The 24,965-nt window shown below is 42.5% G+C and overlaps 1 protein-coding gene across 1 annotated transcript in view; it reads left to right on the top strand.

Annotated features, from left to right (window-relative positions):
- LOC124622379 (protein white-like) overlaps window positions 1-24,965 on the top strand; it is a 247,111-nt gene that overhangs the window by 41,097 nt on the left and 181,049 nt on the right. Inside the window, exon 2 of the mRNA XM_047148067.1 lies at window positions 7,163-7,367. Within this exon, the coding sequence (XP_047004023.1) occupies window positions 7,163-7,367 (205 nt within the window). The remainder of the gene's footprint in view (window positions 1-7,162; window positions 7,368-24,965) is intronic.

Below are 24,965 nucleotides of genomic sequence, written 5' to 3' on the forward strand. Positions count from 1 at the left end.
CTATCTGCAAAAAAAACTAAGTGAACTATGTTTGTAACTTCGTAGAAAGAGTCAAGTTTCTTACGTGTACCTGTTTCCTTTCACTTACTACGTTGTGTTACAGAGAAAAGCTGTCTAAACCATCCTGTATCTATAGGCAAAAAGGCTGCCAAAATAACACCGATTTTGAAGAGGCGTCTGTAGTGTGTTATAGAAGTAACTCCAGACATAACCGTAATAAGAAGTTTCTGTATTCTGAAAATATCATCCCCATATGTCTATTTTGCTCAGAAAATGGTTCCGTAACTTGTTAGTGAATGGAGTCTGCAGAATAACCCACTTTCTCTATTTTTAAATTACTTATTTCAATAATCGTACTTACTAAAAATGTAGCTAAACGAAGGTATTTTATTAGTTCTAGGCAATGACTTCCCTCTTAAGGTTATGATCTATCTATAGTCCCGAAAACTTTCTACTTATATTGTTTCATTTGTGCGAAACCCATTTTAATGGCTTTTTGATCAAATGGTGGAGTGGAGAGAAAACTTGACGGCCTGGAATTTACAGAATGGACTTTTGTCCGTATTTTCATAGCAAAACGACGACTGGGAAATGGACAAATGGGGTGTCAGAATGAGCAGCGTGAGGTCTAGTTTTGAGGAAATAATAATAAAAACCTTAGGTTAATTCTCTCAAAGAAGAAGACACCAAGCACTCGCCATTAAAAACGCGATTTATTTGCGTAAGCAGCGCCATAACCAGTTCTGAATCGCCAGGTTTATCTTCAGATGGCTGTTCACATCAAGATGTGTAGTTGTGGAAGTTTACTTAAGTTTTTGATTCTTTATGCTCTCTTGTGATGAAATATCCTTGGGATTGTGGTGCTGTACGTTAAAGAACGATGTTGGAAACGACCTATTTGAACGGAACTATCCTTCATAATGATCGAACACAATGCAAAAATACACTTAACACTGATTAGCTGTAGTTATATCTTACTTAATTTATTTGGAATATTGGTGGCTAGTGATCACGAAATACTGTAGAGTATATCAGCACTTATCTGTTTCATACACACACACAGACACACACACACACACACACACACACACACACACACACACACACCAAAAAGATTTTGCCACATGGAATATGTGCACAAAGTACGCGATATCTTAAATACAACAATGCCACAGAAATCCTCTCTCAGGAATATTACAGTATATACATTGATTGGACAGTACAAAATATACAAATAATACTCGTTACATAATACAGGTTGCTTGGTTTGTGGGGATTGAAGGGACCAGACTACAAAGGCCATCGGTCCTACAAAATATACATTAAACATTCAATGAGCATTAATTAGGTATAAAGACAACAGATGCAGCAAGCAGTTTGATAGGAAATTTTACTTAAATGATGTTATGTAAATATTGCAGTAAGCACAAGGGAACAAAATGAAGGGCGATAGATAAATAACTAATACGACACTAGAAAATATATTAACATTTTCACCACCTATTTTGTTCCATGTGTATACCACAACAATTACATAAAATCATTTAAGTAACATTTGTTATCAAACTGGCTGATTCGTCTGTTGATTTCATTTTTTATTAATGCTCTTTGCTTGTTAAATGCATATAGTGTAACGATTATTCTTTGTAAGTTTTCTGCTGGCAAATCAATGTACATATTGTAACGTCTCAGGGAGAATCTCTTTAGCACTGTTGTATTTGTGATATCGCCAACTTTGTGTACATTTCCCAGGTGGCGATAACGTGTGTGTGTGTGTGTGTGTGTGTGTGTGTGTGTGTGTGTGGATGGTGCTTTCGTAATGTGTTTGTGTACAAATGATAAAGGTGCTCCATGTACACTATAGTATTTCGTGGATAAAAGGTAACAGCATTCCAACAAAATTACGCAGGATTTTCAGCGTAAGTAAGATATAACTATAACTAACCAATGTTAAACATTTGTTTGCATTGTATTCAATCGTTACAAAGGATAATTACGGACAAATAGATCGTTTCCAACATCGTTTTTTTACAGTAGGGAACCAACATCCTAAGAGTCTTTCATCACAAGGGGACACAATGTGCCGAAACTTGTTTAAAGTTCAACAAATGTGCTTTTTTATATGAACAGGCGTCAGAAGATGAAGCTCTCGGAAACATGTTACGGCACTGATTACGTAAATAAATAGCATTATCAGGAGCAGCTGTCTAGTGTCTTCATCTTTGAAAGAATAAGCCTATATTTTTCAGGCTAAAAATTCTAATTTCTGACAAAATAGCAACAAAATTGCTTGCAGGTAATCAGAGCAGTTAAGAAAAAAGTAATTAGTAATTTGAGGAAGATTTGAAATACTTCATAATCAGCTGCTACTAGCTATGTAAATGAAGTGCAAAAAGTTCATCTCTTCAAAGGCTAGGCACTTTGCTCATAAAAAGTTACGTCGGTGTAGAAATTATGGACTTCTTCTTCCATGTAGAGACATTAAAATAAATACGAAATCGCAGTATAAATTGAAACATATCTGCTCTGTGAAGCTCTGTATACTCTTTATAATAATAGAATACCTATCTACATTTAAATATATTATAATTAATGGTTTCTGAACAAAACTCAAAAGTTGAAGTTTTTTGAAGAAAAAAGTCAAATTTTTAGTAAGAAAGTAAAAACTAAGATAGCTTAGAGAAAGGTTTGATGTGCCTCATTAGTTGTGCATGATTTCAAGCACCTTTCAAAGGCATATAAAAAAATCGTTGGACAAAAGATTTCACTGTCTTTTAAAGATGTTTCTTGAGTTCTTGTCTGAATCTTTTTATTGTGGCTATTGTGGCTCAGAATCTCCGCTATATGGTGAGTAGCAACTTTCCTTCTCTGGTATTGTTTCTTGAGTTCTGTATCATGTGAAAGAAAAACTAAATCTGCATCTTCTGGAACTGCATGTTGAAAGTCGTTTATGTATAAGAGAGAGTACGACGACGCATAAGACACATTTAAAAAAAAGTTTTGCATCACCTTGGTTCCGAGAGTTCCGGAACCTGTACAGAAAATTGGAATAGAGGTCAACATAAACATTATTCCGCCATTTTTATTGGTCATTAAAACCACACAATGCATGTTGTACCAGCATAGAGCGAGACCTTCACAGGCGGTAGTCCAGATCGCTGTACACACCGATACCTCTTGTACCCAGTAGCACGTCCTCTTGCATTGATGCATGCCTGTATTCGTCGTGGCATGCTATCCACAAGTTCAAGGCACTGTTGGTCCACATTGTCCCACTCCTCAACGACGATTCGGCGTAGATCCCTCAGAGTGGTTGGTGGGTCACATCGTCCATAAACAGCCCTTTTCAATCTACCCCAGGCATGTCCGATAGGGTTCATGTCTCAAGAACATGCTGGCAACACTAGCCGAACGATGTCGTTATCCTGAAGAAAGTTATTCACAAGATGTGCACGATGGGGGCGCGAATTGTCGTCCATGAAGACGAATGCCTCGCCAATATGGTTGCATATCGGTCGGAGGATGGCATTCACGTATCGAACAGACGTTACGGCGCCTGGTATGACCACCAGCGGCGTACGTCGGCTCCACATAATGGCCCCCGAAAACAGGAGGGAACCTCCACCTTGCTACTTTCGCTGGACAGTGTGTCTAAGGCGTTCAGCCTGACCGAGTTGCCTCCAAACACGTCTCTGGCGATTATCTGGTTGAAGGCATATGCGACACTCATCGGTGAAGAGAACATGATGTCAATACTGAGCGGTCCATTTGGCATGTTGTTGGGCCAATCTGTACCGTGCTACATGGTGTCTTGGTTGGAAGATGAACCTCGCCATGGACGTCGGGAGTGAAGTTGCGTATCGTGCAGCCCGTTGTGCACAGTTTGAGTCGTGACAAGATGTCCTGTAGCAGCACGAGAAGCGATATTCGAAATGGTGGCGTTGCTGTCAGGGTTCCTCCGAGCCATAATTCGTAGGTAGTGGTCATCCACTGCAGTTGTAGCCCTTGGGCGGCCTGAGCGAGGCATGTCGTCGACAGTTAATGCCTCTCTGTATCTCCTCCATGTCCGAACAACGACACTTTGGTTCACTCCGAGACGCCTGCACACTTCCCTTGTTGAGAGCCCTTCCTGACACAAAATAAACAATGCGGACGCGATCGAACCGCGGTATTGACCGCCTAGGCATGGTTGAACTACAGACACAACACAAGCCGTGTACCTCCTTCCTGGTGGAATGACTGGAACTGATAGCTTGTCGGACCCCCTCCGTCTAATAGGCGCTGCTCATGCGTGGTTGTTTACATCTTTGGGCGTTTAGTGACTTCTCTGAACAGTTAAAGGGACTGTGTCTGTGATACAATACCCACAATAAACCTCTATCTACAGGAGTTCTAAGAACCGGGGTTATGCAAAGCTTTTTTCGATGAGTGTAGAAACTTGTTGCATGCCATCACTCTTCTAGTAACTCTATCAGTCTCTCGTATTTCCTGCGAAAAGCATATTTGTGGGTTCCAGTTCTGTTCCGAAAGACAGTATTAGTTAGACACGAAGTTTAAGGGGGGTAGGACGTCAAACGGCCCGACTTGGAGAAGGAGAGGCACCATAGGACATTTTAATTTCCACTGTCTATACTTTTGCAAGTAAATTCATAACAGGAAGGATTCAAGATTCACAGTCGTAGCAGCGGAAGTTCAAAAACATAAAAAAATAATTTTTTTACATGTGAAATTTCATCATTTTTTCACTTGCTATTGGCTGCATTTGTTGCTATAGGAACACTTTTCTTCATAAGTAAGAGAGACTGTTCGATGAATACAGCATACAAACCATACTTACAGGTGTCTGAAACTCTAGAATCTATTTAATTTATGAAGAAATGAGTGAGCTGTTTGTTTTAAACTTTACGTTTAGGAAAAAATTAAATTTTGTAGTTAATTGTCTCTATTTTTATTCCAGTTTTTAATAGATTTGGAAAATTCTAGAGTTTCGTACACCTGTAAGTATGGTTTCTATGGTATGCAAAATTCATCAAAGAATCTGTCTTACTTGTGAAGAAAAATGTACCTATAGCAACTGTTAGATGGCAAGAGCTGTGCCCCTTACATGAAGTCATTAAAGATCACCTAACTCACGTTGAGCGAACAGTAGGGCTGAACAAAAATGACTGACAAGGCACAATGCATCTTGTAGAGGGTATAGTAAGGACGTATTGGAATAATTAATGTCGGGTGATGGTTTTAAAGTAATTCACACGACATGAAAACTTTGTGGAAACGAGTCTATTTACTGGACGCTAGTTTACCCCAGGGAAGTATTTAGAGTTGATTGTGGCCGGCTGGGGAACAGCGAAGGGAAGCGACAATAGGCAGCTTAGGACGGCTCAAGCTCTGAGAAAGCGGTAACGCGGCGCGGCCTCCAGCCGCCTTAAGATGAGTGACAGTGAGAGCTCTGAGAAAGCGGTAACGCGGCGCGGCCTCCAGCCGCCTTAAGATGAGTGACAGTGAGGGGGTGGTTGACCCCGACCCAATGCTGGTGTACCGGGAAGCAGACGGAGAACTTGTACGTCTGTTGATAAACGACCGTCATCCCGTTTTCAGTGAAACATGCGAGAAAGCCGCGCAAAGCTACAGTGGAGCGGTCAACAGAGGTCAAAATATGTGTGTTCGTGACTATAGCAACTTCACGCTGAATTCACGGTCCGCAGAGTCTGAAGTAAATCAGGTGAAGAGCGACAGAATGAAATACGCCGGCCTCTGATGGGACGGAAGAATTTGAAGTACTCTCCTGGGAGTCAGAATTCCGGAAAAATTGGTATTTGTGCAGACGCTAACCTTGATGGGTGGCCTGGGAGGAGATAAATAACAGAAGTTGAAAGGAAGGGAAATTTTGTGGGAATTTGTTCACTTCCCAGAGCAGGCATTGGTCGGCACTGGGAAGCGACGCATAATTAACGCGACTTGCGCTGCAATTGGCGTAAGTGATTTTGCTGGAGGGGAAACTGAGGCGAAGAGCGGACTGTGAGAAGTCTCCGTAGAAGTCTTCCTTTCCCAGCTGGCCTCGAGTGCGGACGTGGCGGTCTTGACTCAGCTTGCCTGAGAAAGAGTGAGCATCTCTGCAGTTTAGGGAACGACTGAGCTTGGAGATAGGAAGTTTTGGTTCAGCTATGCACTGAGCAAGATAGCTAGGAGTGAATAGACGAGCGCAGCCTTGCAGCACCATGAGGTCGGCCGACGTCCACACAACAACGCCGCTCTGCCACACTGAATTCGGTGATATTGCGCCCGCTCCGGCCACTGATTAATTTCTTAGATCACGTCGGCAAAGTTTCCACGAGGGTGACATGGGCCGTCTATTGTAGAATTCTTCTCGCACTTCGCATTACGCCTGGGTCAGTCGATAGGAATTACTTTTGATTTATCGCGCTTTACTCCACGCAAACGCATTTTATTACCACTGCCTGTTAGGAGAGTCATGTGATGTGATGATTGAAGGTCATGAGTTAAAATAAATCTGTGCTAATCGATTGCATCTGTTTTCAATCAAGTAGTTGAAATCCCAAGTCGCTTTCTTAATTAATTTTATGTTCAACATTTGCATCTGGTGTTCAATAGCTGAACATAACATCAATATCCACCCCTTTTTGATTAAAAGGGATCAATTCTGAATCAATTAATGTCAACACTGCCACCGCATTTCAATCAGGAGTCACAGGGCCCTATTACTTTCTTTGCATTATCCGACATTGCGGCAGTTTTGCACTCTCTGTTGATCTGTTAGTCAATTACCTGGGGTGAACACAGACCAAAACCGGATAAGTGACGGGTGGGGTGTTATACAACAAATGCAGCCAACATTAACTGAAAAATTGATGAAATTTCATATCTAAAAAAAATTATTTTGTTATGTTTTTGCAGTTCCACTGCTATGAGTCTGAATCCTGAATCCTTCCTGGTCATGTTGTCAAAGTTTTATGAATTTATTTGTAAAAGTATGGACAGTAGAAAATAAAGTGTCCTGTAGTGCCTCTCCTGCTCCAAGTCGGCCCGTTTGACGTCAACCCCCTTAAAAAATTTGTATCACTCATTAGCGTGCGATGCGAGAAATGTTACAGATTTTGAGCGCCATGTGCGTGGCCGAATACTGAAGCTGCACTGCCCGCAGGACTTCGCGTCGGTGGCGCTGGACATGAGCGACCTCTCGACGGCAGAGGAGGTCTCGTCCTGCGCCGAGGAGGCTGCCGACTGCCTGGCGCCGGGGGCTCCGAAGCGTAAGCCGCCGGGCCTCACCTACACCTGGAGGAGCCTGCGCGCGTACGGGGGCTCCGCCCGCGGGTCGGGACAGGACGGAAAGCCGCTGCTCAGGGACGGTAAGTGTGTCCCGCCTGCTCCACGTGTCGCCGAGCCTCGAGGACCGTCCTCGGCCGCGTGTCACGGCGACGAACCAGGCACGCGGCCCGAGGACTCAGTTCTTGGGGGGGAAGGGGGGGGCGATCACATTTGCAACTAGACTCCCTCTCCTTTCACGTCTTTTTGTTGTTGTTCATTCTTCAGCGTGTAGTCTAGTTTGAATAAACTAGTGGATTTTCAGTCTCGAGTTTCACTGCGCCCTCTCCACCAAACCCGAGCGGTTCTAGGCGCTACAGTCTGGAATCGCGCGACCGCTACGGTCGCAGGTTCGAATCCTCCGTCGGGCATGGATGTGTGTGACGTCCTTAGGTTAGTTAGGTTTAAGTAGTTCTGAGTTCTAGGAGACTGATGACCTCAGATGTAAGTCCCATAGCGCTCAGAGCCATTTGAACCAAATAAAAATACCATCCTGCTATTTCATCGTACCACAGTTGCCTAGATTTTATTAATAACATCGTAACAATCAGATTTACAATAATAACAATTTTTTTACATAAGTGATTTAGCATAACTTCCAAGAAATTGCACTTCTACATCTACATCTACATCCATACTCTGCAAGCCACCTGTGTGGCGGAGGGTACATTGAGTTCCTCTATAGGTTCTCCCTTCTATTCCAGTCTCGTATTCTTCGTGGAAAGAAGGATTGTCGGTACGCCTCTGTGTGGGCTCTAATCTCTCTGATTTTATCCTCATGGTCTCTTCGCGAGATATACGTAGGAGGGAGCAATATACTGCTTGACTCCTGGGTGAAGGTACGTTCTCGAAACTTCAACAAAAGCCCGTACCGAGCTACTGAGGGTCTCTCCTGCAAAGTCTTCCACTGGAGTTTATCTATCATCTCCGTAACGCTTGCGCGATTACTAAATGATCCTGTAACGAAGCGTGCTGCTCTCCGTTGGATCTCCTCTATCTCTTCTATCGACCCTATATGGTACGGATCCCACACTGGTGAGCAATATTCAAGCAGTGGGCGAACAAGTGTACTGTAACCTACTTCCTTTGTTTTCTGATTGCATTTCCTTAGGATTCTTCCAATGAATCTCAGTCTGGCATCTGATTTACCGAGAATCAACTTTATATGATCATTCCATTTTAAATCACTCCTAATACCTACTCCCAGATAATTCACGGAATCAACTGCTTCCAGTTGCTGACCCGCTATATCGTAGCTAAATGATAAAGGATCTTTCTTTCTATGTATTCGCAGCACATTACACTTTCCTACATTGAGATTCAATTGCCATTCCCTGCATCATGCGTCAATTCGCTGCAGATCCTCCTGCATTTCAGTACAATTTTTCATTGTTACAACCTCTCGATATACCACAGCATCATCCGCAAAAAGCCTCAGTGAACTTCCGATGTCATCCACAAGGTCATTTATGTATATTGTGAATAGCAACGGTCCTACGACACTCCCCTGCGGCACACCTGAAATCACTCTTACTCATTGAGAATGACATCCTGCGTTTTGTTATCTAGGAACTCTTCAATCCAATCACACAATTGGTCCGATAGTCCATATGCTCTTACTTTGTTCATCAAACGACTGTGGGGAACTGCATCGAACGCCTTGCGGAAGTCAAGAAACACGGCATCTACCTGTGAACCCGTGTCTATGGCCCTCTGAGTCTGGTGGACGAATAGCGCGAGCTGGGTTTCACATGATCGTCTTTTTCGAAACCCATGCTGATTCCTACAGAGTAGATTTATAGTTTCCAGAAAAGTCATTATACTCGAACACAATACGTGTTCCAAAATTCTACAACTGATCGACGTTAGAGATATAGGTCTATAGTTCTGCACATCTGTTCGACGTCCCTTCTTGAAAAAGGAGATGACCTGTGCACTTTTCCATTCCTTTGGAACGCTACGCTCTTCTAGAGACCTATGGTACACCGTTGCAAGAAGAGGAAGGCATTATTTGGAAAGCACTCGTTGAAAAATTGGTGAGTTTATGCATCATTTAATGACCATAAGCGGAACGAATCTCACTACAATGGCAGCATCGTAGTCCATCCGATTTGGAATGCGTGTACGCACTGCCATCATCAGCATTGGTTTTACATTTAGCACTCTGACTGTGAAACAGGTTTAGAGGCTAGGGCTGTGCAATACTGTAAATTAAATGGTGAGAGAGTCTGTCTTTTCACTCGTTCCCACTTACATTCTAGAAAGTCGCAGTTTCCGTGGATTGTCTCTACCTCTCTCACCTGATCTACTGAGTTTTCATAATTCTTTCTTCTATTAAGAGTTGTCTGAAAAAATGAGACATGTAAAGTAATAAACGTTTCACTTAGAAAGAACTGATTTGTAGAAGACCTTCACGACAAGCAAGTGATTCCCATTTTCCCACATATTAGGATCTGCGCCATTAGTGTGACAGGGCAGCTTCAAGGCTATTAATCTGTGATCCTTATGTAAGTAAACATCACCTGTCCTTTTTAATTTCACCTCCGCTCCTAACTGGTTCAATGGATCCACTGTTCTCATTATGTAAAGAAGTCAGCCACTTGACCTAACCTCCTTATGTAAGCGAACCACTCACTTGAACTGTTATGTTTATGCAAGTCCAATTTATGATCAACCGCTTTTAGCCTAATCTTAATTATTGTAATTTATGACGACAAAAATGATTCCAGACATTTCGATGCTACAGTAGATATGCGGAAAAGGTGAGACTTTATCCTATTGACTGAATTTCTACAGTTTAATGACTTAATTGTTGCCCAATAACATTTTCTGCCATCACTCTAACGTAGGCCGCGTACCATTTTTATTTACAGTTTTGTGTCAGTTTTCAACCAGTATTCCAGATATTCACCTTTGAAGGTCACCATCCATTATCGTAAACATGAGACATTAAATGTTTAATCGTTACCACAGTGCAATACTTAAATTATGCCAGTGTCCTATGGTTTAATGTTTAACAGTTACCAGCACAGTGCATTATTGAAACACACTGAAGTGTTCATGTTGTCTTGGACTGCATGGTGGGTTTTTTATACTTCACTTCATGCACCTGAGCACTCCCTTTATATAAAATGAGTGTTTATTAGTGAATAATCGGCTGCCGTTAAGAGTTATTAATTACGGTCCAGATAGTCTCTGCCATGAATCTGTGTGCCTTCTTCCTCCAACTTGGCTCCGACTTCACCTCCTTACAGGCTGCAGATAAAGCTGCTGGAAATAACTTCCGGTTCTCATTCATGCCACCACATAAATGAGAAGTGAGATTCAATTCATCTTCTTATAGTATCTACAAAATTATAAATCAATACTTGATAAATGAGGACAGGTACAAATTTGTATACTGCCTCTCTGTACTACATACATACAGATCTGATGTTCATCTTAATAATTAATAGTTGCAATACATTTGTTTTGTTTGACATTTCGCGTTCTTAGATTTCTTGGAGCTCTTTCTTCTCTACTGCCTGCTCCATGGGAACTCCTATGTCTGTCACAGCAGGTAGGGTTGTCTGACTGCTACCCACTTCCGTACAGTCACTGGGTCGTCAGCACCTACGATTTGAAACACCTCCAAACAGCTGGTTATTCACCACGTATCGACTACTCTCAATCACAAATAAATTTTGTCTGACCTATGTATTTAAGGACCCGATACCCCTCATTCAAGGAAAAGGATGCATCACTGCAACATACATTCCTGACACATACCAAGTTTACATTTCATTGTCAGGAACCTCTCCCTGCATTGTGAATAAGTTAAAACAATGGTAAACACCCTACGACCTCATTATCAGGCTGTCTTAGAGGACTGTGATACTACAAGGTTACAGTAACCTTGTAAACAGTAGCAGGAAATAAAATAAATCCAAGTAGGCACATTTTTAAGATAGGTTTGTTCACACATACAAGTCATCGCTAAATTACACTATAAACAATTTCCCACGCTGGTGCTGCTAACCCCACCATTGGGGATATCATTGTAAAGACAGAGCTACACAATTTATTTACAACAAGCCAAAAATATCTTCTGTGTTCCACTCTATAAGTGCATGAGATCTCTGCACCGTCAGCATTCTCACTGCTGTGAGGGTTTTGCCTGCTGCATCCACGGCCACGGTCACCTCACACCCTCACCTCTGAGTCGCCCAGAGACGGGAGGTAGCGCGATTTTCTCAATAAGTGAGTGGGGGAACGGCCAAAGGCTTCCGTTGGGCACGGGCATAAGTAAGCAGTGGCTGGAAGAGACAGTGGTTTGTTGCAGCCCTCGGCGCTGCAGTCGCCTCAGCCAGGGCACTTAAATGATATTGAAAATTATACACAACACTTAACCGAACTTATTTGAAAACTTGCTTCCACCTTAGCAATCTATATTATGTGGTGTTAAGTATTCGGACACATACTAGAAGACGCTAATGCTACCTGTGTACTGTTCAGATCACATGCTGTACTTAAAAAGAAAAGGGGTTTGCGATACGTAGCAGGTATTTGATTTCGAGCTATTGTAGCAAAATATTCTCTAGGAAACCGGTGATGCTGCAACAGTAACATTTAGACACTAATCGGCATGTTTCATTCACTAAACAACGTCTCTACATACACAGAAATAGGGCGAAATAATATGATCCTCTACTGCAGTGTTTGTCAAGTGGAAGGGTGAGTCAAATACAGTAGTTAATCACCACAACACTTCGAAGACGGAACAAATCTGTACTAAAACGAGATTGCCTACACTTGTTTGCCCTGTTCACGACTGGTGTACAATCATTACCAGAAAGGACTGATGGATGAGATTGGAAAAAAGTACAAAGAAGAATAGGTTTTTACATTATTGAGAAAAGGGCGCGTGAAAGGCAGGAAGGACAACCTTTTCCCACGTACGCCCACTCGTCATTCAGCATGCGATATGATGATAGCACCAAACCGTTCTAATGAATAAAATTGTAATAGCACGCTGGCAGGTCTCTTTGCCTGTTTATATGTAGTGGGTTACATTTATTTACATTCAGCTGCAGTTCCCATTGCCTACACAAGTCGTGAGTTCTCTGGAGGTCTTTCTGCAAATCGCTACAGCCTACTAGTGTTGCGACCCTCCTATAGACAACAGCATTGTTTGTGAACATCCTGCAGCTACTGTACAGTACTGGGAGGCGGGTAAGAGTATTATCGATTTTCTATTCCAAAAATCAAGGAAAAAATAATTGGTTCAAATGGTTCAAATGCACTATGGGACTTAACTTCTGATGTCATCAGTCCCTTAGAACTTAGAACTACTTAAACCTAACTAACCTAAGGACATCACACACATCCATTCGCGAGGCAGGATTCGAACCTGTGACCGTAGCGGTTCCAGACTGTGGGGCAAAAAATAATATATATATGCCTCTGTATGTACTTTTCCATTACATCTTATTCTTATGACTGTTCCACCAGATATATGATTGTGGTGGCATAATGGTATCACAGTCTTCGTTCAATGCAGTTTGCTCAAATTTGCGCAATACCGTTTTGTTAGAAATATATTCTCTTTTTCCGAATTTTTCTGTTATAGTTCGAATGAAATGTACCTGCCTCATGGAGCTTCCAACAATATCCATTGAATCATTTTTACTGAGGGAGCTTCGTCATAGATTAGCCACAATCAATCAAGTGACACGATTGTATCAATAATAGTGTTTTGAAAAGCACTTCATCCATGGATGTATTATAGTTCTGTAAAATGTCTCAGCTGGGGATCTGCTGTTACTTGATGTAGCCAGTCTACTTTAGGTCGCTCCAGATGCTTACTCCTTGGTATTTTATGATGATTATTGTTTACAGCAGTAGTCTAATAAAACAGTGCTGGATTTCTTATTCTGATTATGCACATGTATTTACAAACATTATTTACAAGTCTACCATAATCGCAGTCCTCTTAGGCTGTCTGATGGCGACGTCTTAGCGGTTGGAATATTGCTTCTAATACTGTAATAATACAAGGAAAAGTTACTTACAGTGAAATAGAGATTTGGTAAGTAGCAGGAACGTAGTTGTTTAAATAATGCACTGTAGTGATTATTATGAAACAGTGAACATGGGATACCAGTGTACTTTGTTTAAGTAATGCACGGTGTTAAATGTTAAATACTGAAAGTCTGATATTTATGACAATCTATATGCATATTTGGATAATGATTTCAAAAGAAGGTATTGGAAATAATGGGTAAAATTGACCCAAAACTGTAAATAAAAATGGATGGTGGACACGCATTGGAGTACTTTTGGAAAATGTTATTGAGCATCCATGAATCATTAGATTACACTAAAGCAGCTATCAGGATGACACCCCACCATTTTCCACACATCTACTGTAATGTCAAAGTGTCTGATGTCTTTTTTGGATCATAAATTACAGTAATTCTCCTCAGCAATTGACACAAAGATGTAGGGGAGATGAGGCAGACAATTTTTTGTGCATAAATAAGATGAGACTAAAGCTTTTACTCATAACTTAAAGAGTTCAAATGAATGAGTTTTCTATATAAGGAGGCTAATACAAGAGACTTGCTTGTTTACAGAAGGATCATTAATAAGTGAGGTTGAACCTGAATTGTCCCACTATTCGCACCTGCAGTAAGCTATGATCGATTGACCAAGCTGTGTCATACGTGTTAGGTTAACTCTTTGAGCCCCAGCAATATGAAAGAAATATATTCCAAAATTTTTCACCAAATTAACTTTTATTATCATAGCAAGTAAGGAGTAAAAGTTGACAATAACAAAAAGTAAACAACCACTCGTTTGTAGGTGGTAGTTTCAATACAGCTTATAATTTTAGTTTTTCACCGAACTAACTTATATTATCTTAACAAGCAACGAATATAAGAACAAACTGGCAAAAAGCAAACAGTCAATAGTGTTAAGGTGAGAATTTCGATTTGGAACAACTGGCACATACAGTTCTCAACCATCCATCATTATTTGTGATAAATTTCAAAGAAATTTCGCCTTTTTCCTTGACAAATTCCCAAATCACCGAACTTCCATGAAATCATAATGTCTAAAACAAATTATAGTCCCACATTATAGGCAAAAGTTGGGCTAAAATTTTATAAGTTCATGTGAAATGTACAAATTGCGCCAGTGCTTTCATCTCGAAACCACCTATAAAAACGTAGCTTACTTTGTGCACTTTATGCAGCGTAATAAGAGCTCACACGATGAACATGCGAACGCCGCCAGTACTCGAATTAATTTTTGATAAGCTCATAGCACGTTTCAAAAAGTGTAAGTAACTCAGCTTCTAACCAAGTGCTTCAAGGCTTGAAGGGACCTATTTGCTTCACACTAACTAAAGTAACGTTCTCTAATGACTGACGGCACTGTATCAGCAGTGAAGCTGCAGCATAAACATACCAATAGCAGTTGACAGTCTTGTAACAGGGGTGAGACTGCTCTTACAACATCCTGAGTTTATAACGATTACCAGCTGAGTACCTGGCGTTGTCTGGGTATGCATTTATTCCAATCTTCTACTATTCCGTCTTATCCTTCGCCCTCTTCTTATCTTGTCTTTCCTTACTCCATCTCCTCGTTTGCCCTCCCCCGGTCCCTTTCCCGCTCTCCCTGTACATAGCTTCCTCCCTGTATTCATACCTTTCTCCACCATCATCCTGTCTATCCACCATGTACCCCCCTTCTTTCTCTACGTTATTACATTCATATCAGTAAGAGTCTCGTGGTTTGGCTGAAATCTTTCCGGGGGTTTGGAATGAGCTTTTTACCCACGACTTTGACGGCGTACACACATATAAAATGTATATCACATAATTTCAAACATATCTGTACATGCACTCTACCTATATATCTAGCGAATTTCGCCCCACAGTTTCATTTTCACGCCACTCACTATTCATGGCGCCTTATCCCCTGACCTATGTGTCGTACCATGGTGTAGTTTTACAGGTACATATATGCGAATACTGTCTGCGAAATGTACGTTTAGAGCACATCACCAATTTAGCTGTACGAACAGCGAAAATGTATTAAGCTATAGACTTTCTGCCTTTCATCATTTTGTAAGCGTTGTCAGCGAGAGAAGTTCCGTTTTGGTTTGAATTTACGTGTGAACCATGTTGCAACTCGGTAAATGCTCTCATTCTCAAATAATTGGATGATAATAGTGGGCTGCCGCGTCTTGGACTACACTGCTTTTTCATACCCACCTGCACCCATTTGACAGGTACGTGGTTCTTAGCCCACAGGATTCCTTCCAGACAGTGATACGAAGGACTTATTTGAATAGTGATACAAGTCCATTTTTGTAATTGCGTAGGATTCCGCGGCCAGAGTCAGTCGACATAAAAGTTTTCTGGGTTTGGTACCGCATCATAATGTAAAAACTACTGCTGCTGGAGAAAAACCAACGTTTCGGCCACGATTGCAGTGGCCTTCTTCAGGGTCTAATGGTGCGTTCTAGCTATGCAGTATCCTTTATATTTTGTTGTTAGTGTTCACTGCGCATTCCATTACGTCATAATTTTAAAAAGGTAGTTAGTTTCATTGGTCACTTAACGAGGAAGGAGAGGGAACTTTATTTTTAATAGGTTATTCCGGTGGAGGGAGAACGTGACCTCTGTTGTCTATTGGCTCTTGTGTTATGTACCATGATTGGTGGTCACCGTCGAATGAGAAGTTTGCTGCTGTTTACCAACTGCTGGACGTCGGCCGCGCGGCGGCAGTTACTCGCCGGTAGTGCTCGTGCGTCGTGTTGACAGTGCGGTCTGTTGGGCTCTGATTGCTGGCAGTCAAGATGGGGCAAGCCTGAGTCCATCCTCCCTGTTCATGTTGTTAGGGTGTTTAAGTATTTCGATGGCCTCTCTGATTTTGCGTTTCGTCAAATTTGCCTGCTTGGCCAACACACAGGCTTCGCTGAATTTTATTTCTTTTCCGCAGTCTTGGTGACGTTCTGCCACTGCGGATTTGTTGTGTCGCTACGGTCGCAGGTTCGAATCCTGCCTCGGGCATGGATATGTGTGATGTTCTTAGGTAAGTTAGGATTAATTAGTTGTAAGTTATAGGCGACTGATGACCTGAGAAGTTAAGTCGCATAGTGCTCAGAGTCATTTGAACCATTTGAATTTGTTGTGTTGCCCTAGACGAATATAACGCTCGTGTTCCTGAACGCGCGTTGCTATTGGCCTACCAGTCACCTTGTAAACGCCTGCAGTGTGTAATGCATCCACCTTGTCCTTAGTGGAGCCTAGCACGTTCTGGATCCTTTTTTTTTCGGTCATCAGTCTATGGACTGGTTTGATGCGGCCCGCCACGAATTCCTTTCCTGTGCTAACCTCTTCATCTCAGAGTAGCACTTCCAACCTACGTCCTCAATTATTTGCTTGATGTATTCCAATCTCTGTCTTCCTCTACAGTTTTTGCCCTCTACAGCTCCCTCTAGTACCATGGAAGTCATTCCCTCATGTCTTAGCAGATGTCCTATCATCCTGTCCCTTCTCCTTATCAGTGTTTTCCACATATTCCTTTCCTCTGCGATTCTGCGTAGAACCTCCTCATTCCTTACCTTATCAGTCCACCTAATTTTCAACATTCGTCTATAGCACCACATCTGAAATGCTTCGATTCTCTTCTGTTCCGGTTTTCCCACAGTCCATGTTTCACTACCGTGCAATGCTGTACTCCAGACGTACATCCTCAGAAATTTCTTCCTCAAATTAAGGCCGGTATTTGATATTAGTAGACTTCTCTTGGACAGAAATGCCTTTTTTGCCATAGCGAGTCTGCTTTTGATGTCCTCCTTGCTCCGTCCGTCATTGTTTATTTTACTGCCTAGGTAGCAGAATTCCTTAATTTCATTGACTTCGTGACCATCAATCCTGATGTTAAGTTTCTCGCTGTTCTCATTTCTACTACTTCTCATTACCTTCGTCTTTCTCCGATTTACTCTCAAACCATACTGTGTACTCATTAGACTGTTCATTCCGTTCAGCAGATCATTTAATTCTTCTTCACTTTCACTCAGGATAGCAATGTCATCAGCGAATCGTATCATTGATATCCTTTCACGTTGTATTTTAAATCCACTCCTGAACGTTTCTTTTATTTCCATCATTGCTTCCTCGATGTACAGATTGAAGAGAAGGGGCGAAAGGCTACAGCCTTGTCTTACACCCTTTTTAATACGAGCACTTCGTTCTTGATCGTCCACTCTTATTATTCCCTTTTGGTTTTTGTACATATTGTATATGACCCGTCTCTCCCTATAGCTTACCCCTACTTTTTTCAGAATCTCGAACAGCTTGCACCATTTTATATTGTCGAACGCTTTTTCCCGGTCGACAAATCCAATGAATGTGTCTTGATTTTTCTTTAGCCTTGCTTCCATTATTAGCCGTAACGTCAGAATTGCCTCTCTCGTCCCTTTACTTTTCCTAAAGCCAAACTGATCGTCACCTAGCGCATTCTCAATTTTCTTTTCCATTCTTCTGTATATTATTCTTGTAAGCAGCTTCGATGCATGAGCTGTTAAGCTGATTGTGCGATAATTCTCGCACTTGTCAGCTCTTGGCGTCTTCGGAATTGTGTGGATGATGCTTTTCCAAAAGTCTGATGGTATATCGCCAGACTCATATATTCTACACACCAACGTGAATAGTCGTTTTGTTGCCACTTCCCCCAATGATTTTAGAAATTCTGATGGAATGTTATCTATCCCTTCTGCCTTATTTGACCGTAAGTCCCTCAAAGCTCTTTTAAATTCCGATTCTAATACTGGATCCCCTATCTCTTCTAAATCGACTCCTGTTTCTTCTTCTATCACATCAGACAAATCTTCACCCTCATAGAGGCTTTCAATGTTTTCTTTCCACCTATCTGCTCTCTCCTCTGCATTTAACAGTGGAATTCCCGTTGCACTCTTAATGTTACCACCGTTTCTTTTAATGTCACCAAAGGTTGTTTTGACTTTCCTGTATGCTGAGTCTGTCCTTCCGACAATCATATCCTTTTCGATGTCTTCACATTTTTCCTGCAGCCATTTCGTCTTAGTTTTCCGGCACTTCCTATTTATTTCATTCCTCAGCGACTTGTATTTCTGTATTCCCGATTTTCCCGGAACATGTTTGTATTTCCTCCTTTCATCAATCAACTGAAGTATTTCTTCTGTTACCCATGGTTTCTTCGCAGCTACCTTCTTTATACCTATGTTTTCCTTCCCAACTTCTGTGGTGGCTCTTTTTAGAGATGTCCATTCCTCATCAACTGTACTGCCTACTGCGCTATTCCTTATTGCTATATCTATAGCGTTAGAGAACTTCAAACGTATCTCGTCATTCCTTAGTACTTCAGTATCCCACATCTTTGCGTATTGATTCTTCCTGACTAATGTCTTGAACTTCAGCATACTCTTCATCACTACTATATTGTGATCTGAGTCTATATCTGCTCCTGGGTACGCCTTACAATCCAGTATCTGATTTCGGAATCTCTGTCTGACCATGTGTAATCTAATTGAAATCTTCCTGTATCTCCCGGCCTTTTCCAAGTATACCTCCTCCTCTTGTGATTCTTGAACAGGGTGTTCGCTGTTACTAGCTGAAACTTGTTACAGAACTCAATTAGTCTTTCTCCTCTTTCATTCCTAGTCCCAAGCCCATATTGTCCTGTAACCTTTTCTTCTACTCCTTCCCCTACAACTGCATTCCAGTCGCCCATGACTATTAGATTTTCGTCCCCCTTTACATACTGCATTACCCTTTCAATATCCTCATACACTTTCTCTATCTGTTCATCTTCAGCTTGTGACGTCGGCATGTATACCTGAACTATCGTTGTCGGTGTTGGTCTGCTCTCGATTCTGATTAGAACAACCCGGTCACTGAGCTGTTCACAGAAACACACCCTCTGCCCTACCTTCCTATTCATAACGAATCCTACACCTGTTATACCATTTTCTGCTGCTGTTGATATTACCCGATACTCATCTGACCAGAAATCCTTGTCTTCCTTCCACTTCACTTCACTGACCCCTACTATATCTAGATTGAGCCTTTGCATTTCCCTTTTCAGATTTTCTAGTTTCTCTAGCACGTTCAAGCTTCTGACATTCCACGCGCCGACTCGTAGAATGTTATCATTTCGTAGATTATTGAATCTTTTTCTCATGGTAACCTCCCCCTTGGCAGTCCCCTCCCGGAGACTCGAATGGAGGACTATTCCGGAATCTTTTGCCAATGGAGAGATCATCATGACACTTCTTCAATTGCGGGCCACATGTCCTGTGGATACACTCTACGTGTGGATCCTACGACCACTATAGAAGACAGGCCGCACCCCAACGCGGCGAAGGTGTTTGCCTATTGGGTCAGTAACGTTTTTCAGATAAGGTAAGCGCACTGTTGCCTGCAGTTTGTCTATTTCTTGCTTATCTTTCTTGTTGCGAGTATCTACCGCCTCGCGGCCGACGTCCAGCAGTTGGTAAACAGCAGCAAACTTCTCATTCGACGGTGACCACCAATCATGGTACATAGCAGAAGAGCCAATAGACAACAGAGGTCACGTTCTCCCTCCACCGCAAAAACCTATTAAAAATAAAGTTCCCTCTCCTTCTTCCTTAAGTGACCAATGAAACTAACTACCTTTTTAAAATTATGACGTAATGGAATGCGCAGTGAACACTAACAACAAAATATAAAGGAGACTGCATAGCTAGAACGCACCATTAGACCCAGAAGAAGGCCATTGCAATCGTGGCCGAAACGTTGGTTTTTCTCCAGCAGCAATAGTTTTTACATTATGTCGCGGTACCAAACCCAGAAAACTTTTATGTCGCATTCCATTTTTGTTCATCTAAAAATACAGAGTCCTAAATGAGCGTTGAAAAATCTGCATTTGAGATACCAGAAATATCCAAGCATTTGGCTTCTTGCTAGAGATGAACCTTTCTTTCTGTTTGTTTGGATCATTAATATCAGAAGCATTATAGGCAGGAAAGTGGAGGTAATGGACTTGTACCACTATAGAAATAAGCCCTTCATATGTGTATAAGTGATACGTGTGCCAACTATGGTTGAAATCCATCCACTGGTTTATGAGGAGATATGGAACGTACATGCATACATACGTATATAATGATATAAAAAAATTCGGGGAGTGCCTCCTAATATGGTATCGGACATTCATTTTCCCAGCGAAGCACAGAATCTCGACGTGATATGGATTCAACAATTTGTTGGAAGTCCCCTGCTGAAATAATGAACCCTGCTCCCTCTATAGGCCTCGATGACTGTGAAAGGGTTGCCTGTGCAGGGTTTCGTGACCTCTCGATTGTATCCCTGAAATATTCGGTGGGATTCGTGCTGGGCGGTTTAGGTAGCTAAATCATTCACTCGAACTATATTTTAACTAAAGTTCAGTCTTGATCACAACACTTTATGTCTCTATAACATAGGTGACCCGTTTCGGTTATATTTATATAAACATCTTCAAAGTCAACTCACTTTGTAGCAGCTGAGGAGAGCTCCGCCTACCACCCTCCAAGGAAGCCATGGGTCTGAAGATGGTAATATAAATACAACCGAAACCGGTCACCTATGTTATTGAGACATAAATGTTGTGATCAAGACTGAACTTTAGTTAAAATATAATACTTTATGTTTCACTCGAACTGTCCAGAATGTTCTTCAAACAAATCGCGAACAATTGTGATCCGGTGACATGACGCATTGTCATATATAAAAACTAGATCGTTGTTTGGTCTCCAAATAGCCGGACGTAATTACCTCCAGTCAGTGGTCAGTTTAGTTGGACCAGAGCACCCAGTCCATTCCACGCAAACTCGGCCCACACGATTATGGAGCCACTACCAGCTTGCACAGAGCGCTGTTGACAGATTGGTTCCATGGCTTCGTGGGGTCTGCGCCACGCTGGAACCGGTTCACCAGTAGTCTAGGGTCCAACCGATATGGTCCCGAGCCCAAGATAGGCATTGCAGATGATGTGTTTTATGACTCGTGTCGGTCGTCTGCCGCCACAGCAGATTAACGTTGAATTTCGCCGCACTGTCCTAATGGATACGTTTGTCGTACGTCCCACATTGATTTGCCCGGTTATTTTACGAAGTGTTTCTTGTCTGTTAGCACTGACAACTCTAACGCAAACGCCGCTGCTCTCAATAGTTAAGTGAAGGCCATCGGGCACTGCGCTGTCCGTAGTGAGAGGTAACGTGTGAAATGTGGTATTGTCGACACACTCTTGACATTGTGGATATCGGAGTGTTCAATTCCCTAACGATTTTCGAAATGAGATATCCAATGCGTCTAGCACGAACTAACATTCCGCGCTCAGAGTCTGTTACACTACTGGTCATTAAAATTGCTACACCAAGAAGAAAGGCAGACGATAAACGGGTATTCATTGGACACATATATCATACTAGAACTGACATGTGATTACATTTTCACGCGACTTGGGTGCATAGATCCAAAGAAATCAGTACCCAGTACAACCACCTCTCGCCGTAATAACGGCCTTCATACGCCTGAGCATTGAGTCAAACAGAGCTTGGAAGGTGTGTACAGGTACAGCTGCCCATGCAACTTCAACACGATACCACAGTTGATCAAGAGTAGTGACTGGCGTATTGTGACGAGCCAGTTGCTCGGCCACCATTGACGAGACGTTTTCAATTGGTGAGAGATCTGGAGAACGTGGTGGGCAGGGCAGCAGTCGAACATTTTCTGTATCCAGAAAGGGCCGTACAGGACCAGCAACATGCGGTCGTGCATTATCCTGCTGAAACGTAGGGTTTCACAGGGATCGAATGAAGTGTAGAGCCACGGGTCGTAACACATCTGAAATGTAACGTCCACTGTTCAAGGTGCCGTCAATACGAACAAGAGGTGACAGAGACGTATAACCACCGTCACCCCATACCATCACGCCGGGTGATACGCCAGTATGGCGATGACGAATACACGCTTCCAATGTGCGTTCACGGCGATGTCGCCAAACACGGATGCGTCCGTCATGATGCTGTAAACAGTAACTGGATTCATCTGAAAAAATGACATTTTGCCATTTGTGCACCCAGGTTCGTCGTTGAGTACACCATCGCCGCCGCTCCTGTCTGCGATGCAGCGTCAACGGTAACCGCAGCCATGGTCTCCGAGCTGATAGTCCATGCTGCTGCAAACGTCGTCGAACTGTTCGTGCAGATGGTTGTTGTCTTGAAAACGTCCCCATCTGCTGACTCAGAGATCGAGACGTGGCTGCACGATCCGTTACAGCCATGAGGATAAGGTGCCTGTCATCTCGACTGCTAGTGATACGAGGCCGTTTGGATCCAGCACGGCGTTCCGTATTACCCTTCTGAATCCACCGACTCCATATTCTGCTAACAGTCATTGGATCTCGACCAACGCGAGCAGCCATGTCGCGATACAATAAACCGCAATCGCGATAGGTTACAATCCGACCGTTATCAAAGTCGGAAACGTGATGGTACGCATTTCTTCTCCTTACACGAGACATCGCAACAACGTTTCAGCAGGCAACGCCGGTCAACTGCTGTTTGTGTATGAGAAATCGGTTGGAAACTTTCCTCATGTCAGCAAGTAGTAGGTGGCAGCCTTGTGTGAATAGTCTGAATAGCTAATCATTTCCATATGAGACCATCTTCTTCCTGTCGGTTAAATTCCACGTCTGTAGCACGTCGTCTTGGTGGTGTAGCAATTTCAATGGCCAGTAGTGTAATTCCCGGCGTGCGGCCATAATCAAGTCGAACATTAGTCACCTGAGTGCAAACGGCAGCTACGCTAAGGCGTTGCCCTTTGTCAGTCGTTTACGCCATCCTACCGCCATCTGTGAATGTGCATGCCGCTGTTTCATTACTGTTGTCACACCAGTGGGTGAACGTACATCTATTTTTATAATATGTACGGGGTTGCTTGTTTCATTGTCCTCTACTCGCCCCTTCCGCTTCTAGTCTGACACCCTGTATTTCTGAGGCGCACGCTACCGACTCAAAGGAAGGCCTCGGCGCTTGTTCGTGACGTCACGTCAGCTAGGCACGGCCAACGCCAGATCTGTTGCAGGCACAGTCATAATGGTGGTGTCTCCCTCTCTGACACAGGAAAATGTGAAACTATTGGCGGTAGTTGACCAACACACATTGTTCTGAGAGATTTCTGCAATCAATTAATTGTGCAATTCATTACACTTCTAAACAGATAATGTACTGCTGAACTGTTTTAAGGATTGACATACAAAAACAACTTCATGGTCCAGCAGAAACACAATTCGTGCTTCCTTACCTTATGTGTAAATCAGAGGAAGTTACGTTTGTACTGGGTTGCTTTTACGAGAAACTGTGAACATATTGGTGCTCTTCTTCAGGTATCTTGGTTGACTATGGGGTGAGGAGCACTGAATGTTAATGAAATATCTTGCAATTTTACACGTTTGGGGAAGGTGAGCGGGACAGAAGAAGAGGCAAAAGAGAGATACTTGTTTTATCAAATAAAATATTTTTGTCTTATAAAGTTTCTCCTTTCAGTTACAAGAGGGGAATATTTATCTTTTCTAATGTGCATGTTTAAAAAAGTTTAATCTCAGCAGTATTTTCGATGTATGAAGCTATTTTGTTTCCTGTTTAGAATTCCTTTCGTTGAAAAATGGCTCTGAGCACTATGGGACTTAACATTTGTGGTCATCAGTCCCCTAGAACTTAGAACTACTTAAACCTAACTAACCTAAGGACATCACACACATCCATGTCCGAGGCAGGATTCGAACCTGCGACCGTAGCAGTCGCGCGGTTCCGGACTGAGCGCCTAGAACCGCTAGACCACCGCGGCCGGCTTTCGTTGAAAACGACAGAAATCTAATTACTGGCAACACTTGGACATTTGCACATGTAAATTAGTTCGCATTTCCAGTGACGATGTCAAACGAAAAGAAGTAAATAAATAAAAGAAACGAGTTCAATGTAAGGGGGTTGGGGTAAGTTTCGATAACAAAATGGATCAAGTAAATATAGTTAATTGAATGTAAAATTTCCGAAGCTTGAAATGGGGCAAAGCATCTTCTCATACTGATCTACGTTTGTTATACATCTGCATCTATACTCTTCTAGCCACCAAGCTGTGTGTGGCGGAGGGCACAATTCGCGCCTTGGTCATATCCCCCTCCCACTGTTCCACTCACGGATCGCGCGAGGGAAAAACGACTGTCTGAACGCCTCAGTACGAGCTCTAATTTTATCTACATCTACGTTTATACTCCGCAAGCCACCCAACGGTGTGTGGCGGAGGGCACTTTACGTGCCACTGTCATTACCTCCCTTTTCTGTTCCAGTCGCGTATGGTTCGCGGGAATAACGACTGTCTGAAAGCTTCCGTGCGCGCTCGAATCTCTCTAATTTTACATTCGTGATCTCCTCGGGAGGTATAAGTAGGGGGAAGCAATATATTCGGTACCTAATCCAGAAACGCACCCTCTCGAAACCTGGACAGCACGCTACACCGCAATGCAGAGCGCCTCTCTTGCAGAGTCTGCCACTTGAGTTTGCTAAACATCTCCGTAACGCTATC

This window comes from Schistocerca americana, chromosome 7 (genome assembly GCF_021461395.2).
Source record: "Schistocerca americana isolate TAMUIC-IGC-003095 chromosome 7, iqSchAmer2.1, whole genome shotgun sequence".
Lineage (NCBI taxonomy): Eukaryota > Metazoa > Arthropoda > Insecta > Orthoptera > Acrididae > Schistocerca > Schistocerca americana.